The following is a 17,864-nucleotide window of genomic DNA, read 5'->3' on the forward strand; positions in this document are numbered from 1 at the left end:
CCCCCATCCTGTAATACAGTAAATGCGCAAAAGCAGAGATGGAAACACATTTACCGATGAAGTTCTGATGTAGTGAACATTTAAGCAGGCAGTATGCACAGGATTTCTTCCTGTTGGAGTCCAATGTGGAAAAAACAGAAGTCAGACTCGTCACCCGACGTTATTCAAAATAAACTATTAAGGTAACAGATCTTTGTAATACTTGCTTTATTTACATAATAAATTTAATTGCTGCATGTCCAGCCCCTAAGCTGTTGACCTGCAGAAACTGTGCACCCCTCGGAGCAGTTTAGTTGAATAGCCCTGACTTAGGAGCTTAATCCGACACCGGTTTGACGATGAATAACGTTGGGTCTCAGGTTTTGATGTCTGATGTGATTCTCCGGAACTGTCAGGACATATGGACACTTTAACCCCACCTCCTTTTTTTAAACAAACTGTTCTGGTCACTTTTGCACACTTAACATTGATTTTCCTTTCCTTTTTTATTTTATTTTTTATTTCTTTAACCATCTTTGATCTGGAAGTAGCAACCACAAATTGAACCGTTGTTTTGCTGTTATTATGTTGACCTGACGACAGATAACTGTGCGTCAGCAGAATTATATATTGAGATATGCCACAATATTTCTGTGCAGCGCTGCAATTATCCACAGCAGGCTAATTACAGTTTTATTCCTCTACGATGTGTGTAAGCTTCTCAAAAAGATTAAATTTTCTCCCACTAATGAATTTCTGTRGTAATTTAATATTTACACATTAATGCACACATCAGTGCAGATGTTTAGTGATGCACATTTTCAGTTTCTCTATTTCAAAAATAATTTTAAAAAATTTTGCTGGTTCTCTTTTTAATTTATTGTCAAAATGACCAAAAAATATATTCTCACATTTTAATTGTGAACCACATGCAAGCTCCCTGATTAAAAATGTTAGATTGTGTAACAGCATGATTATCTGACCTGTTCTGATGCGTATCAGCAAAATCTCTTTTCAGGGCCTGCTGATGCCTTTCAGATTAAATTTCCTAATGAAGGTTGAGGTTATAAATAATCCAGCACACACTCAGTGATCAGGTGTAGACTTTCTCTGGGAGCTGCTCTGCAGGTTTTCTGATGAAACTTAGATCCTTGCTTTGTGTTTCAGAAGATGCATGAAAAGGTCATTTATGTTAGGTTATATTAGATCTCGTTTTTAGTTTTTGTTTCAAAATGTGCAAACTGAGAGACTTTTGWGTTGAATTTATTGAATATTTAACCCTATAATTGTCAAGTGTTTAAAAAGACACTGAACGTTCTCCTCATCAGTCTTTTCTTCAATAATGTGTTTATCTTCYAGACAAAGAAGTCCTCTGGTTGTTCTTTTTTATTGTGAAAAAGGAGTCAATTTTAAATTGACTGAATATATATATATATTTTTTCTTCTGCTTATCCGGCGTTCCCAGGCCAGCTGAGAAACAGTCCCTCCAGTTTGTAGGTCTTCCTCTTTTTAAAAAACAAAAGTATTTTTATATTTTTACAAGATGTTGATAATTTGACATTTCTTTAAACCTTGCTTGAGTTTTTAAGGTTCCAACTTTAAGAAAAAACTGAGCAACAACAGACTAACTCTGGTATCCTCAGGAAATGCCTTTAACCACACTCTAAAAATGAAATGTTGGATTTATTTAACCATGTTATGTTACCTGGTTCCACTTAACTGAGTTGAGTAAATTCAAAGCAACATACTCATGTTCTTTGGYTAAAAAACTGGTATATTGCTTTGAACTTATTCAACTCAGTTAAGTGGAACCAGGTAACATAACATGGTTAAGTAAATCCAACATTCCATTTTTACAGTGCAGTGTGGGATCAAACTGGAAATTTGTTTTTTCCTGTGTAAAACAAAAAATAATAATAAAATAAAATAAACTATGACACACCATAGAAAAGTGCAACGTTTTAGAATAAATGTTCCTGTAGTTGTTAGATTGTTGGATCATTAATTTTGGGGCCATTGTTTTTTCTAGGGTTATTAATGCAGCATTGTTTTCATAAAAATCCTACTTTTTTAAACATTAGCTGAGTCAGCAGATGACATTTGACCTATACCATTTTAAGGAAATGAAAGTTGTTTAAAATGTTCCTTAGACATCAGGGTTTTGAAGCTGTTTGCACATTGCTCTGTGTATTAMTTCATTTGTACCAAACTAACCTGATCCTGTTGTAATTAAATAATTTGGTGYACAATATGCAAATTATTTGACGTACATCTTCAGCTGATTACTGACTGATTGACTCCATCCCATTCAWGATGGCCACCGTAGCTAATCAACTTCAGTAAATACATAAACGACAACTTATCCAATTTTTCAGTTACTGAAATAAAATTTGTTGTGGTAGTAGATGAGAGTCGTTCCCCTCAGATACTCTAAGCTCCAGCAGACTGTAGACCAATTTTTTAATATACTTTGACATGTAAGGCAAAAGGCAATATTCATTCATTCAAGGGATGCCACAACATTTTACACATCTTGTTGTTTAGTTTGATTTGACTTGAGTGATTTATTTAAAAGTGAACTGTGCAGTTTAATAAATCACATGACAATGCATATGTTAATAAGCCAGAATTAGCTAAAAAGCTGTTTTTCACTTGGAGTCCCCAGGCCATAATGTTTAAAAAGMAATRAAACACAATATAAATACAAAAATAACACACAATTAACATGGAAGGTTTGAACAGAAAAGTCTTCCTTCCTCCCCTGCAGTTTGTTGGAGGTTCAGACTCAGATTGCTCTCTTGTCTGCCTGCATGGTGAACAGCATTTTAATGTAACCTGAGCATTATGCTACTTTACTGCCATCTACTTGAAATCCATTACAGAGATTAAAGTGTGTCTCAGTTGACTCCATTAATCTGCTTACAGGATTCAGAGCAAAAAAAATGCAGATTAAAGTGGRGAAACAGTTTTTCAGTCCTATAGTTTCAACAAAGGGGACTTGAAACAGCATTTACAGAGGAATAGACTGAGGAAGTCATCGCCTTTTCTACAGAATTCTTCTTAGAAAAGACATTTCAGCAGATTATTGTCATATGGTCAAGTTGGCTCAATCGTGTATTTATAACTTTTTTTATTTTCAGTTCCTATTTCTTCACTTTCTTCTGCCGGATTTAAAATTATGTACAATGTGCCAGTGCACCATTAACCATTTAATCTTTAGGTTTTGTTTAAACTGCAAAAACCAAAAACAAATGTCAGCCATGTGTACATTCAGTCAAGWTCTGATAGAAGAAAAAAAAAGAAAAATGAAGAAAATAATTGTTTTAAATGCAAAACATGTCTTTTAATGGATAAAAGACTTCAAATAATTTAAATAAGTTCTCAAACATGCTAATGTAGTAAACCCATTACCATATTGGTCAAATGAAAGAAATAAAAGTAAAAATTATGTTTCTTTATCTTTTACAGTTTCTACTGTTTTTTTCCTTTTTTTGGCAACTTGTTTTGCTTTCAGCTGCATTTCAATCCTAGCTGCCGTTCTGTGTGTTTCGCTTTTAGCCTGTTGTCTACTGATTTTAACCTGCTGATCTGTCTGGCCCACACAAGGCACTAACAATTTAACACTCAGTCCAGAYACTGCAAAGGATGGTGACGCTTTGATGGCCCAGATGTGGTTTACCAGATGTGGTCTATGCATGGGCCAGCACCACATCAAACCACGACGGGGCCAGCAGAGCCAGCATGATGCCAGATCTGGCCCTCACCTGTCTGCTGTGYGAGTCTGTTCTGCTCAGTTTTAGCAGCTCCAACAGATTTCAGCAGTCATTCAGCACTCAGCATTTAACACAGAAAATTCTGCTTCTAATAAATGAGTTGTTTGTTACTGACATCGCCTGCAGCCACGCTCTGTGAAAAATCCAAGCAAACCCAGAGGTGCCTCATTTATTCACGTAATAAATTTTTACACCCATCACAAAAAGTGGAAACGACAYCGAGCACTTTGAGAAAATTGAGCTGAGATCAAAAAGAGGCTGCAGAGATGGTTGAGTCATCTCGCGCTGATTTGACAGGACACGTATCGACACTCTGCTCTCTCAGGAGGATTAGAGTTGTTTACTGGCAACAGTAACGTGTGCAGATGGACCAACATGGCTCTGTGTGTGTGTTGTACATCTTCACATCATCAGCTCCTCTCCTGACTGCAGAGGAGAGCAGCTGAGAAATCCATCTTCCTCCATTTTGAACAGAACACAGATCACACTTTTTGTAAAAATCAACCAGGATTAAAAGAGTTTAAAAGTGCCAAAGGCATGTAATTACTTCCATATACAAAGTGTSAATTCTGGGCTAAACAAAACATTTTATAATTATCTGATGATGACATGGGTTCACGTGTGAAGCTTCTTTAATTTAAAGGCCTGACAGGTCTTGAAGGAAAGCATGTCGCCTGCTGCCTTTCATACCTAAAACTATCTGATGTTGAGAAGTATATAATTATCTGCAATCTAAAGCAATATTATGAAATGTTACACTCAGTGTGTTGTGAATGACTCAGCTACTATCACACCAAATTATATCTCAATATCTGTAAAACTGATCAAGTTAATGTGGATTAGCTGAGGCGGCCATCTTGAACTGTTGGCTCCAAAGGTTATTCAGTTAAATGTGTTTATTAACATCAACTCCGTGATTCATGAGCTTTTTTACATTGACAATTCCACTGAAGTTGGCACATTGTGTAAAACATAAAAACATTTGATGATTTGCAAATTGTTTTCAACCTACAGGAAAGTAATATCAGTGCAGTACAAAAGTAAGATATTTGATGTTCAAACAGACAAACTTTGTTATTGATTTTTTTCTCCAATATTCAACTATTTTAAATTTGATGCATGCAACAGATTCCAAATAAGCTGGGACAGGGTCATGTTTACCACTGTGTTGCATTACTTTTCCTTTAAGCAGCACTCAATAAGCATTAGGGAGCAGAGGATTTGTTGAAGAATTGTTGAAGCTTTGTAAAWGGAATTATTATATTCTTGCTTGATAAACAATTGTTAAACAGTCTTGGGTCTCTGTAGTTGTACTTTGAGCTTCACAATGAGCCACACATTTTCAACGGGAGGCAGGTCTGGACAGCAGGCAGGCCGGTCTAGTATCTGCAGTCTTTACAAAGCCACACTGTTGTAACAAGTGCAGAATGTGGCTTGGTATTATCTGGCTGAAAAAGATGTGGCTTGTATGGCAGCATATGTTTACCTGTACGTACCTTTCCTTCACAAAATGGTGAAGCTCATCCCATGCTTGCTTGTGAACGACTGAGCCTTTCACACTCTAAAAATGAAATGTTGGATTTACTTAACCATGTTATGTGACCTGGTTCCACTTAAYTGAGTTGAGTAAATTCAAAGTAATATACCAGTTTTTTAACCAAAGAACATGAGTATGTTGCTTTGAATTTACTCAACTCAGTTAAGTGGAACCAGGTCACATAACATGGTTAAGTAAATCCAACATTTCATTTTTAGAGTGTGGATGATCCCTTTATACCCAATCAAGACACACCTGTTTCCAATTAACCTGCTCACCTGTGGAATGATCCAAACAGGTGTTTTTTTGAGGATTCCTCAATTTTCCCAGTTGTTTGTTTTCCCAGTCTCAGCTTTTTTGAACCATGTTGTAGACATCAAATTCAAAATGAGTGAATATTTGCAAAATAATCAATAAAGTTTAGTTGCCTGAACATTAAATATCTTGTCTTTGTAGTGAATCCAACTGAGTATAGGTTGAAAAGGATTTGCAAATCACCAAATTCTATTTTATTTATGTTTAACACAATATTCCAACTTCATTGGAATTAGGGTTGTATTAACAGACACATCATCCCTCCACCTTTGGASAATAAATATTATTAGTGTTGAACTAAGACTCCTTCAGCCTGAACACATTTATGTTACGAAACGTATTTTTTATTAACTCCCTCTATGTGAATGATTCTATTCTTCACACTGTGTTTCTTTTTAATAATAAACTGCCAGCTGACACTAATAGATTAAATATAAGCCTGCATTATGTTGTAAATATATTCAAACCATAATACCAGTGATTTAATACAGAGTACACTAGAAGATTATACGCAAACACAGAAAAATCCAAAAGATAACTGAGCATAATGTGATGATTCTCCTAAATCGTTACTATTAAATTAATGGGTTTTATATTCACTTGTATTTATTGGGAAAACAAACTAAAATTAATATCATTATATAGAGCAATGCAAAAAATAACAGCTATAATCTTTTAAATCTGTTAGAGCGATCCAGCGGATCATGTGGTGCAGAGAAGTCAGTTAGCAGCTCTAATCTCTAAAGTGACCAAAGCTCTTCTTCTGTGTGTAATCACAGATCCTGGCTCCCACGCTGTAGGAGCGGTTCTCAAAGTGTTGCTGAACCTGTGATCTGTTTGGTTGCTGTTATTCTTGAAAATCTGTGAAAATAAAACGATGCATTTGCTAAAGTTTTCATTGGATTTCTAGTCTGCCCTCTGAAGTAAAGCCTGTTCCGACATGCAGGACTCACAAATGTGACTCTGGAGAGAAAAGGATGGAAAAGTGCTGCTGGCAATTTGTTTTTGCTTAATGTGGTGAAATCAGCCTCCAGATGGGATCCTTGTATGATTACCATATGGRCCCCCAATGATTTATCAGATGCTGCTGGGCGCCTCCGAGGCACTAAAGCACCTGCCAGTAATATAGAGATTATTCACATGTCATAAATAAAGCAAATGGGACACATGCATGTGGTATTTTTAATCCAGATTCCTCTCTTTAATGGAATAAAAGAAAATCCTGCAACAATTTTATATAAAACTAGAATGTTTTTGGTGGGATTGTCCTTTTACTWTGTCAGGCCTTCAGCATTTGTCCTGACGTGTTTGATGTTGAAATGTTCTTTGTTTAACATAAATCTATACTGGCGTCATTGCATTTGTGCTTAAATTTAATTTGGAGATAAACAATACAAAAATTAAAAACTGTGAGAAGTTTAGAAATCAATATTTAAACTCCACATGGATTTTCCTGTTAATGTAAAGTATTTGTCTGTTAGCAAAATATCTCATGAACAAAACTGAATTTAAATGAAATTCTTAGAAAGGTCATTACAGTTGTGTATGAGTGGAAACATTAACTCAGCAGAATTTTGTGGAAGTCAGGGTTTGTGACGTGTCAGAATGTCACTGCATTACAAAAGCTTTTTCTCTTTTCTTTTATTCCATGATACACTAATGTGTCATAAAGCTCAGAAGGAACTGAAAACGTTTTGTTACGAACATCTTCGCACAAAAAAACTTTGTCTCACTTAGTTTGACATAGGTTAATAGGTTAATAGTCAGGATATTGTTGTTTCCCCATCAGGGACACTTTAAAAAGTGCAGAACACACAAGGAGGTGCTCAAAATGAGAACTCAGACCTTGGCTGCAGAGGAGTGCAAAAAAAATTTAATGAAAGTCAAAGTAAACATCAAAAGAATATTCATATTCACATCAGGTTAATTAAGAACTTTGCTTATAATTTATTCACAAAGTATTATATTTCAACAAAACAAACAACCCTTAAAAACTTGTTTTTTWATGTTTTTACTTCAAAAAGACAAACATTAACTAGAGAAAATACATTTTTTGTGAAAATACAGAGTAACTGCACTGACACTTTAAAGTAGCTGGGTTGATGTAATAAAACAAAAAAGCAAAAAGTACCTAAAAACCAAAACACTACACTATATAATCTAAAAGTTGCAAAAGGTTAGCTAAAAGTAGCAAAAGCCTTGTTAAATTTTGAAATAGCATAGGGTTAGCTGAAAATAGCAAGAATGTAGCTGAAACCTTGTTAAAACCTGAAGTATTGAAACAAAAGGTTAGTTAAAAGCTAAAAGTAACAAAATGTAGCTAAAATCATTTAAGGCTGCTAAAACCTAAAGAAGCAAAATGTTAGCTAAATGCTGAAAGTAGCAAAAATGTAGCAAAAATAGCAAAAGTTTAAAACCTAAGGTAGCAGAGCAATATCTGAAATCTAAAAATTGCAAAAATACAGTTCAAAATACAAGTATCAAATTATGAAAGCTACAGGTCATAATCTCCATCTCCTGAATGAGCTGAACATTTGATATATGAATGATTAAAGTAGCACAAAGTTAGCAGAGGTTGTTGGATTATTACAATATGTTCAGAAAAAAAAAAAAAAAAAACAAACGGGGTCATCCAGTAGAATCAGGCTGTATTTCTTCCAGGAATAAAGCACCTTTATTTGATTCTCTTTTGCCTGGATGTTGCCAACGTAACCAAACAAAGCCAACAGGCGCTGATTTCTTCCAGGGTCAGTRAAATAACGAGTGGCTCCTGAATGATTGCAGCCTTGGTCTGACAGGACTGCTGGCCATCACACCAGTCCCTCTGAACTGTAGCGGCCACTGTGGAGCCGAGATAATAACTGAAACAGCAAGAAGTGCCTGAGAGGRGGTCCTTGAAAATGACTTTTTTTCTTCTTCTTCTTTGCGGAGATCCAATTATTTTTTTAGTCTGCTGTCTTTGCAGCAGATCATTTACTCACAACTCACCTGTTAGCCCAGCTGAGGCCCTGAGGATGGGGGACCAGCCAGCAGGACCTGACTGGCACTGGAACACCAGACGGTGCCTGAGGGAGAGCATCTGTCATCTGAGCGGGAGTGTTGTGATACGACAATATTTAGCCCGTCGAGATGACCAGCAGGACCAGAGATCACACACACACAAACACACACACAAAYCTGCTCCAAAATATCTCTGTTTCTCTCAAWCACCGCTTATTTTTGTGAACGTGAGAAAGAGGACAGACAGAGTGCAGCCTGAGCTGAGTAAATCACACAGCTCTCTCTGGGCTTTAGGCTTTAACGTCTTCTCTCCTCACTGTTGATGTATTAACCACAAAATAAATGACGCCCCATCCCCTTCGCTCTCTGTGTTGCTGCCTTTTTACAGATGGTCTGAAACATATTTGTTCAGTCATCTATTCAGGTTTATTTCTCCACGAAGTCTTTCTGGAGCTCGTAAAGGTGACAGACTGTTGGTGGGGCCTCTTATTTAACACCAACATGACTACCAGTTGTCAAAGCACTTGGATATTATGAGGGAGTTTGGAACAGGATTTTACAATGACATTAAGAAAAAAAAGAGTGGATGAATCACTAAAGAAAATTATCCTGCYTTTTGCGTAACATTATTATGACTCACGTTTATTTGTGGCGACTCGAGTTGTCATGGCGTCTAAGCCTGACTGTGTGGAAGRCCTTGTTTAGTCCAAAACATGAGCAGCAAGAAACCAATTAGTGAGAAGTTTAAAGAAAAGAGCTGTAATTTGTTTCACACCTTCCCTTTAAATCAAAAGAGAAAAGCTGGACAGTGCAGTCCTTGGGGACAGAGCTGCTGTAATTACCTGTTTGACTCTGATTTATTGATTTCACAGAGGAGTTGCTGGACAGGCGGAGGGCAAGCGAAGACAACCGTCTGTCCTCTGTTCTTGTTACCTGAGGGGGAAAGAGACATCCTGACCTCACTGAAGCTGCCTTGTAGCAGAGCTTGTCATTCTGCCAACCCGAGTGTGGCTCTTCTTCTTCCTTTTTTTTTTTTTTTTCCTGGAGCAGACTCTCCAGTGAAGACGGGCATTTTAGATGCTGACAGCCGAGGGCAGTTTACGGTCCTCTTCTTCAGTCTGTCACCCATTTTTTTAAGGCCTCCCCGCCATCTCCTCATCCCTGGCGCGCTGAGGCTTCCAAAACTCAGAGGGGGTGTAAAGGAGAGCCACCATCACCATCGCTCTCCCTCTGACTGTCTAACGAGCTCCTCGATCTCTGACACCCAGCTCTGTCAGCCAGAACAAAGTCTGGGCTCTCACAGAGAGGCGAGCCCGCTGATGGCTCCGCCGAGGCTGGATGGGGGGGGAGTGTGAGCCGATAAGAGAGGGGAGAGGCTGGGTGCCTGTGCCAGATGGATTTATTTCCTGCCCTGACAGGTCACCCTTTTTTTTTTTCAGGTGAGCAGATGGATTTTCTAGCTCTTGAAGCTCAGTCCCAGCATTTTAATTGTGTGTGACAGGTCATCTCTGGAGTGTGCTTCAACCTAACATGTCAACTGGAGTGAGGAATCTTGCCGATGCGTAAACAAAAGCCTGCTCCTCAGCAGAATCTAACGACGCCGCTTCATTTCCTGTGCATCCGTCGTTAAGAAAGATACAGGGGAGGAAAAACTCAGAAACAGAAGGCTTGGATTTTATTCGGAAAATAATCCCAAAGCGAGATGAGGAATTAGTCCTCATCAGTGATTTTAACTACAGACTCCTGTGGTTTTATCTGCATCCACCACTGATGGAGTTTACACCAGATGGGCAAAGATTTATCTCCTGAAGATCACCCATCACATCAGCTGCTCATCCTGCCCCCTCACCCCGAACCACAGCTTGATTATTTAAAGCTGTAAATTAAGAACAGGCCAAGAAACAGCTGCTAATCCAAGACTGGGACAAAACTGAGGGTTAATCTTCTCTGTTAGCATCCAATATCAGGATGGTGGATAACTTAATTTAATCCTCTTTACTGTTTCAGGGTCTCCAGAATGTTAAATTAAACAAATCCCATATTAGTGGGATTTAAGAACAGCAGCAAGGTCATTACCAAGTCCCTGCTCTGAAATACTATGAGGCACAAATGATAAAATAGGAATTCTGTAAAGTTCAGCCTGGTTGAAAGATGTTTCAAAAGTTTAGCTTGCTTATTAAAAACAGAGCTGATTATTAGAAATTGTGGAGGCATCAAATTTTTTATGGTCATTTTTGTTTTATAACTAAACGTTCAGCGTTATTATACCAAAAATTAAATGGAGATGATCTTTATTTCTAAATTTAACAAGTGAGTGCTTTGACATGTAATGTTTGTTTGTGGCATTCGTTCATTTTCAGTCTGATATGCTCAAATTTGTAGCTAAACAGGTCATTAGTATGAAACTATTTGATTGGTTTAAATAACTTGAACAAAGCAGTTTTAACTTTTAATATGATGTTATGCGATGTCATGCAATGATATAAGAGTATGTGTGGAGGATCACTCTCCGTTACCACATCAAATTTTAACTCAATATCTGTAAAACTGACTAAGTTGTAGTCATTTTGGTGTTAGCTAATGTTGATCTGCTGWGACAGTCATCTTGATTTGAACTGACTTCAAAAGTTAATCAGTTGTTAATGTGCATCCAGTGATTACGTTTTAGAAGATTCATTAAAATTTATCCATTTGCTCGTGAGATATTTTGCTAACAGACAAACAGACTCATACAGTTAATGTTAAAGTTTTAAAGCAAGGTTGTACACAATGAGCAGCTCTTGAGGTATGTTTTGTGACTGACTCTCATCTACAATTTCACCAAATTTTAGGACAATTYATGCAACACTGATTGAGATGTTACCATTTTAGTGTCCTCTGAAGTCAGTTGACTGTGGCCGCCATCTTTAATCAAGTTGGCTCTAAAATGTAAACATTTGTAGAGGTACATCCAATAGTTGCTTTCTGTAASTTTCATTAAAATCCAACCAGTGTCTTGTGAATTATTTTGCTAACAGACAGACACGGTTGATTTTGAGTAGTTAATGGCAAAATTTGAAACAAAGATTTCATGCAATCTGTTAGTGTTTGTGGAATGTGTTGGAGACTTGTCTCAGATACWRCCACACCAAATTYAAACTCAATATCCAYAATTAACTGAGTTATAACCATTTTTGTGTTTTTTTTTTACAGATACATTTCAAAAAATAGCTCAAACTGTTTCTCAAAAATATTGTCCGTGGACAAATGTGACCCCTCCTGTTGTGACCCTTCAGGGTCTCTCTGATGGACCAGGTTTCATGCAGTATTAGAAAAAGACCCTGCTTCACGCCAAAGACCCATGAATGTGTCCTTGTGGAGCAGAGAATCTGATTAAGGTGCCCAGAATGCAGAGCTGCATCCTTTCAGGCAGCAGCTGTCTTTCCACTCATCACAGTTAATCAGTGACAGCACTCTGATTAAATGTCATCATGTTTTCCGTCTTCCCTCCTCATTTCCATCCACTAACCCTGTCACAGAAAGGAAAATCACTGTAAATATACTCCCAGGCACCTTGTCAGAGCCTCCTCTCTGCTTTTGCAAGCGTTCGTGGACAACAGGGGCGAAGAAATTATGCAGGCACGCTATAACAGGCGCCTCTTTTATCCTCCAAGGTGAAACTGCTGGAGGTCACAGACAGTGTTTYATGTGTAGCTCTGTGACTACACCGGCTGGACTAATTCAAACTCTTACATYTCAGAAAGCTCACCCCACCAGTGACATACACGTTCATTCATAACTTCCCCTGTATTATCTGTGGTGTAGTTCTTGCTTGCACAGTTACAGGCTGCGCATGAATAGCAGCTATTTAGAGCTGATCGCCTGTCGTGTCCATCTGCTGATGATATGTGTTTACAAGTTGGCTTTGGCACACATCCAGGAATCAATTCTGATCACCTCCTGCTGTTCACAGCTGCTGGTAATTACATTAAACACTGCTATAAATAAACACTTTGTTGCACAGGAGTTTCAATATCAAAACAGACCCTGACCTGTCAGTGAGAGGACCTACATAAACAGTTGTGCTCAAAAAACTAGACGAGCTCAGATTTTGAACCTGCTGGTTTTGATGGTTTCATTAAAAAGGAACAAGGCTGCCCTCTACTGTTGGTCAGAGGCAGAAAGAAGACGCCTCACTGGGGTTTTCTCTCTCCCTTTTTTTTAAATCAAAAACATCAAGAAGAAAATTGATTAAATTTATTTAGAAGTAAACAAAATATAGAAATAAAACATTTTATAAACTAAATTATTAAATAACAGCTATACAATATTAATGCAGAAATAATATGTTTCAGGACAAGAATTAGGAGGGCATTGTTAGATTAGAGCTGCTTTTAGGACCTTATTGACACATTTTTTTAAACCTGTGTTGGAATTTCTGGTCATAGAGTTTGCTGCATTCTGAACTTTAATGTAATATTTAAAGTTTAAAACACAGAAATCCTATCTGAAAGTCACTCTTTGCATCCTTTCATTGCTACACAAAGCACAACTTGGACTTCAACTGTTTTTTTACTCAAGAAAAAAGTTTTCATGACTGAAATTTTAAAGTGTAAAGGCAATTTTAAAATAAATAAAATAAAGGTTAAATTTAGACCAAATAACAAGCATCACTGACAAAATGCACAGAGTACGAATACTACATTAATGTTGCAGAATTCCAATAAAAAAACTGAAACTACACTTTTAAATAAAAAGATGAGGTTGAGTTTTGGGCTTGGCTGGGTTTAGCAGCTAACATTTAAGTTGGTGTTGGTTTTAGCTTAACTGGAGTCACTGAGGACCAGATGAATCATTGCTGATTAGACTAAAACAAATTCTGTCAGTTCATGTGTTTTTATCTTGTGTTTTTTTATGTCCTTCATCTTTCCTTTTTCTTTATTCCTCCATTGTCATACAAGGTCATGTGTTCCTACACAGGATTACTGTGACCCCCCTCAGGCAGTAAACAATGACCAATAACAGTTAAGGTCATGGACCACAACAACTAAATTATTTCAATTATTTGCGCGTGCACTTTTTTTTGGGGGGGTGGGGGGGTGGGGGGGGAGACATTTGAAAACCATTCATTCATTAAAATCAATGAAACTGTTTTGGTGCCATAAGCTAATGCACTAACAAGCCTTTTGGAAAATTCAGGCCTGTCCTCATCCTCCTTCAAAGCATTTTTCATTTTTATAGTAAAGTTGCATCATCACCCCCTTCTGGTTTAAACCCGTCAATGTAGTTCTTCTAGTTACAGTTCATGTTTTTAAATTAGTCCAGAGGCCCAGCCAAAAAAAAAAAAAAAAAAAAAATCATCCATTCAATTTAACAGAAATGTGTTTTTATTTTTCCGTTTTTATATACTTATTAAAGAAGCACATATTTCTTAAAGTTTATTACCTATTTTTTCTAGACACACAATAGCCACAGAGATGCTTAGCTATGGCCAAAGTTATAGCAAAATTGCCTAATACAATTTACGGTAACAACTCCCCGGTCTACGTATACTAATTTATTCAGTTGTGTAATTTTCTCATTCGGTTCTGCCTGACAGATGTTACTGAGGAAATACTGACCCATATTTGAACCAATCAGGGACGGCTACGACCCACAAAGTGTTTTGCTGTATTTTCAGCTAATAGGCGTCGCCCTTCATTGTAGCTGCGACCAATAAGAGATCAGAATATTCACCTGCCAACAGGAAGTGAATGATGTGTATGTTTTGTACACAGCTGTGCCGACGCAGAGAAAAATACCATCTGTTTGAAGATTTTAGCCGTTTCGGTGTTTATAAGGCTTTTTGTCGACAGTCACAGAAAGTTTTCTTGTAATATTTAGGAACCATTCAGGCTCTAGAAGTTACCGGTAACTGAGCTAACTTCAACCCGGCGGTGTTGTCATGTTCACGGCGTTTTCCCTCCCAGCCACCCTTCGGCTCTTCCAGCAGGGGTGGGAATAGATGGGGTCTGTTGGCGCCGAATGATGGCGGCTTTAACCCGGGATCATCATGGCTGCTGTGACGGAGTGGCGCTACTTCAGCGGCCGCCGCGTCCTCGGAGGATGGGGCCCGCTGCTGTGCGTGGCTTTCGGTTCTCTGGTGGGCCTCCTGCTGCCCCTGGTCGGTGTGGAGAATCAGTGCTGTGCCTCCCTGAGGGGCATCTCTCAGCTCCGCTGCCAGCTTTGGGGGCAATCCCAGCCGCCCCCGGCTGTGCAGTCCACCAGCCTCACTGTCCCCTTCACTGCCCTGGATGTACTGCCTCAGAAGTCCAAACCGACCCAAGGTACGAACAGGACAACTAAAAAAAGACAACAAACATAACTTTGTATAGAGCAGGATGAGTGATTTTTATTTTAAGTAATTTAGAAGCAAAAGAGGTCAACGTTGACAGCCTCCAATAATCAGTTCTGAACCTAAAATTATTTCATGTTTGTATTGGATCAGCTTGAGTTGAGAATGTATCCAGTAAAATGAGTAATGAAATAAAATTGGGGCAAGACAGACTGTTTCAGCATTTAGATTTAAGCCAATTCCACACATTTCTGTTATAAAGTTGCTATATTGTTTTGTTATATTGAAAAAATTATAATCAAACTTATTGAAATACCAATTTTAATGTAAATAGTTAGGATACTGGAGTATGTTTACTATAATACCATCATCACTGCATTGAAATAATTTCAGTTCCATTGACTTGTTTGAWATTTCAAGCTTCTCTGTCTTCTGTCTGAATGCAGAGATGGAGCTGGAGGCCAAAGCGGCCCTGCAGCAGGCTCTGGAGATGAGGAAACTTGGGAAGAGGGAGAAAGCTCACAAGCTGCTGGTGCATGCTCTTAGCATGAACCCGGACTTTGTGGATGCTCTGACGGAGCTGGGGACCATTCTGGAGGAGGAGAAGGACGTGGTTCAGGCGGACCATCTCTACACCAAAGCCCTGGCCATCTCTCCTTGTAACGAGCGAGCTCTGGTCAGCCGAGACCGAACTCTTCCCCTGGTGGAGGAGATCGACCAGCGTTACTTCAGCTTGATTGACAGTAAAGTGCGCAGGCTCATGTCCATCCCTAAAGGCAACTCTGCTCTCCGCCGGGTGATGGAGGAGACCTACTACCACCACATTTACCACACGGTCGCCATCGAGGGCARCACGCTCACTCTGTCCGAGATCCGTCACATCATCGAGACGCGCTACGCCGTCCCCGGCAAGAGCCTCCAGGAGCAGAACGAGGCCATCGGCGTGGACGCGGCCATGAAGTACATCAACACCACGCTGCTGTCCAGGTCGGGAGAAATCACCGTCAACGACATCCTGGAGATCCACCGACGGGTGCTCGGCTACGTGGACCCCGTAGAGGGGGGGAGACTGCGCACCAGCCAGGTGTTTGTGGGCCACCACATCCCGCCTCATCCCAAAGACCTGCAGCGACACATGCAGGAGCTCGTTCAGTGGCTCAACTCCGAGGAGGCCCTGCAGCTGCACCCGGTGGAGTACGCGGCTCTCGCCCACTACAAGCTGGTGTACGTGCACCCGTTCGTCGACGGCAACGGCCGCACGTCGCGGCTGCTCATGAACCTGGTGCTCATGCAGGCGAGCTACCCGCCCATTACCATCCGCAAAGAGCAAAGGGCCGAATATTACACCGCTCTGGACACAGCCAACGAGGGGGACGTCCGACCGTTTATTCGCTTCATAGCCAAATGTACAGAAATCACTTTGGACACTTTGTTGATTTCGACCACAGAGCATGCTGTGGGACTGCCAGGAGCGGACCGGGACCAGGCCTGTCCCAGCTGCAAACAGACCATACCGATCCATAAATAAACCAGGGGGTGGGAGGAATGCAGCATGCAAAGTTACAGTTAATTTTATTTAACACATTTTTATTGGCAAATCAACAAAAAAAGTGTTAAATCCCCGTCTGATGGTCGGATCCATCCAGATCATTCACTGCAAAAACTGTCCATCTTACCAAGTTTTAAAATCTTATATCAGCCAAAAAAGTCTTTTTGATCTTGTTTTGAGAGTGATTTACTAAACAAGAATAATAATCTTGTTTTCAAAATGAGTAAGATTATTTATCTTGTTAGTCTGAAAATCTGACTCAAGTCAAAAATTTCTGCCAATGCAGTAAGAAAATTTTACTTGGTAAGATTCTTGAAATAAGAAAAAATTAAGTCAAATCAAGTATTTCAAGAATCTTACCAAGTAAAAAATTCTTACTTCATTGGCAGAAATTTTTGACTGAATTTGAGACAAATTTTCAGGCTAACAAGACAAATAATCTTACACATTCTGAAAACAAGATGATTATTCTTACACAATCAGTTCTTGTTTAGTAAATCAGTCTCAAAACGTTCTGGCTGGATACAAGATTTTAAAACTTGGTTAGGTGGACATTTTTTGCGGTGCAGATGTCAGTTTGTCCTGATTTGCTGAAATCAGTAAAACTGCTGCCTGATGCTGAACTAAAAYCTGAATTTTGTTGTTTAGTTTTTTTAGCAGCAACTTTTTTTGCCTCTGATTTAAAAAAAGTTTTTGTTTGTAGCTTGTTATCWAGTGGAACGGTGTTTTTACTACTGACAAAAGAAAACAGGAACACATTGTTTGACTTCAGACGCCCCCCCATGAATTCCACTGAAGTGTTGTGTTAAACCGTCTTTAGGATAAACTGAACACTGTAAAGCACTTTGATGTATTTATTTTTTAAATAAATGCAGTTTAACTTTGTGTCTGACGTTTATGTGAAAACGCAAGAAAAAACACAATTTTACTAGACTTTATTAAAACAAGGGAGAGGGAAAAAAGGTTTCAGAACTCAAAATCACAAGGGCAGAAAATGGGACAAAACGGCTAAATAAATACTGAAAGCCTTTTTCATTTACTGACTTCTCAAAATGAACTTTAAAAATGATACAAAACAGTAACGCACACCAACTTTAACTGGGCATAAAACAAAATGATTTCTACAGACTAACATTTCTATCTAGTTTTAGGTTAGGGCACTGTGGTGAGAGCATTACATACCAACTGTTCTGAAACTTTTACTTATAAACTACAGTCCATTTAAAATCTGTATACTGAACATTATGTACAAGACTCAACACCTCATCCCCTGACATGAGGAAAAACCTGCATAGATTCTCTTCAACGTGTAGCAGGAGCTGCAAACCAACATTTAGCATCATGTCAGATAAGTCAGGGTAAAATAATCCCATTTATTCTGAAAACCAGAACTATCTT

The 17,864-nt window shown here is 38.7% G+C and overlaps 1 protein-coding gene across 1 annotated transcript; it reads left to right on the forward strand.

Moving 5' to 3' along the window:
• Positions 1-14,309: 14,309 nt before the first annotated feature.
• ficd (FIC domain protein adenylyltransferase) lies at positions 14,310-16,569 on the forward strand. Its single transcript, XM_014014345.1, has 2 exons — positions 14,310-14,909; positions 15,364-16,569. The coding sequence occupies exons 1-2, from the start codon at positions 14,636-14,638 to the stop codon at positions 16,443-16,445; spliced, it is 1,356 nt and encodes a 451-aa protein (XP_013869799.1). The 5' UTR covers positions 14,310-14,635; the 3' UTR covers positions 16,446-16,569.
• The last annotated feature ends 1,295 nt before the right edge of the window (positions 16,570-17,864 follow it).

Source organism: Austrofundulus limnaeus, unplaced genomic scaffold, assembly GCF_001266775.1.
Source record: "Austrofundulus limnaeus strain Quisiro unplaced genomic scaffold, Austrofundulus_limnaeus-1.0 Scaffold114, whole genome shotgun sequence".
Taxonomy (NCBI): Eukaryota; Metazoa; Chordata; class Actinopteri; order Cyprinodontiformes; family Rivulidae; genus Austrofundulus; species Austrofundulus limnaeus.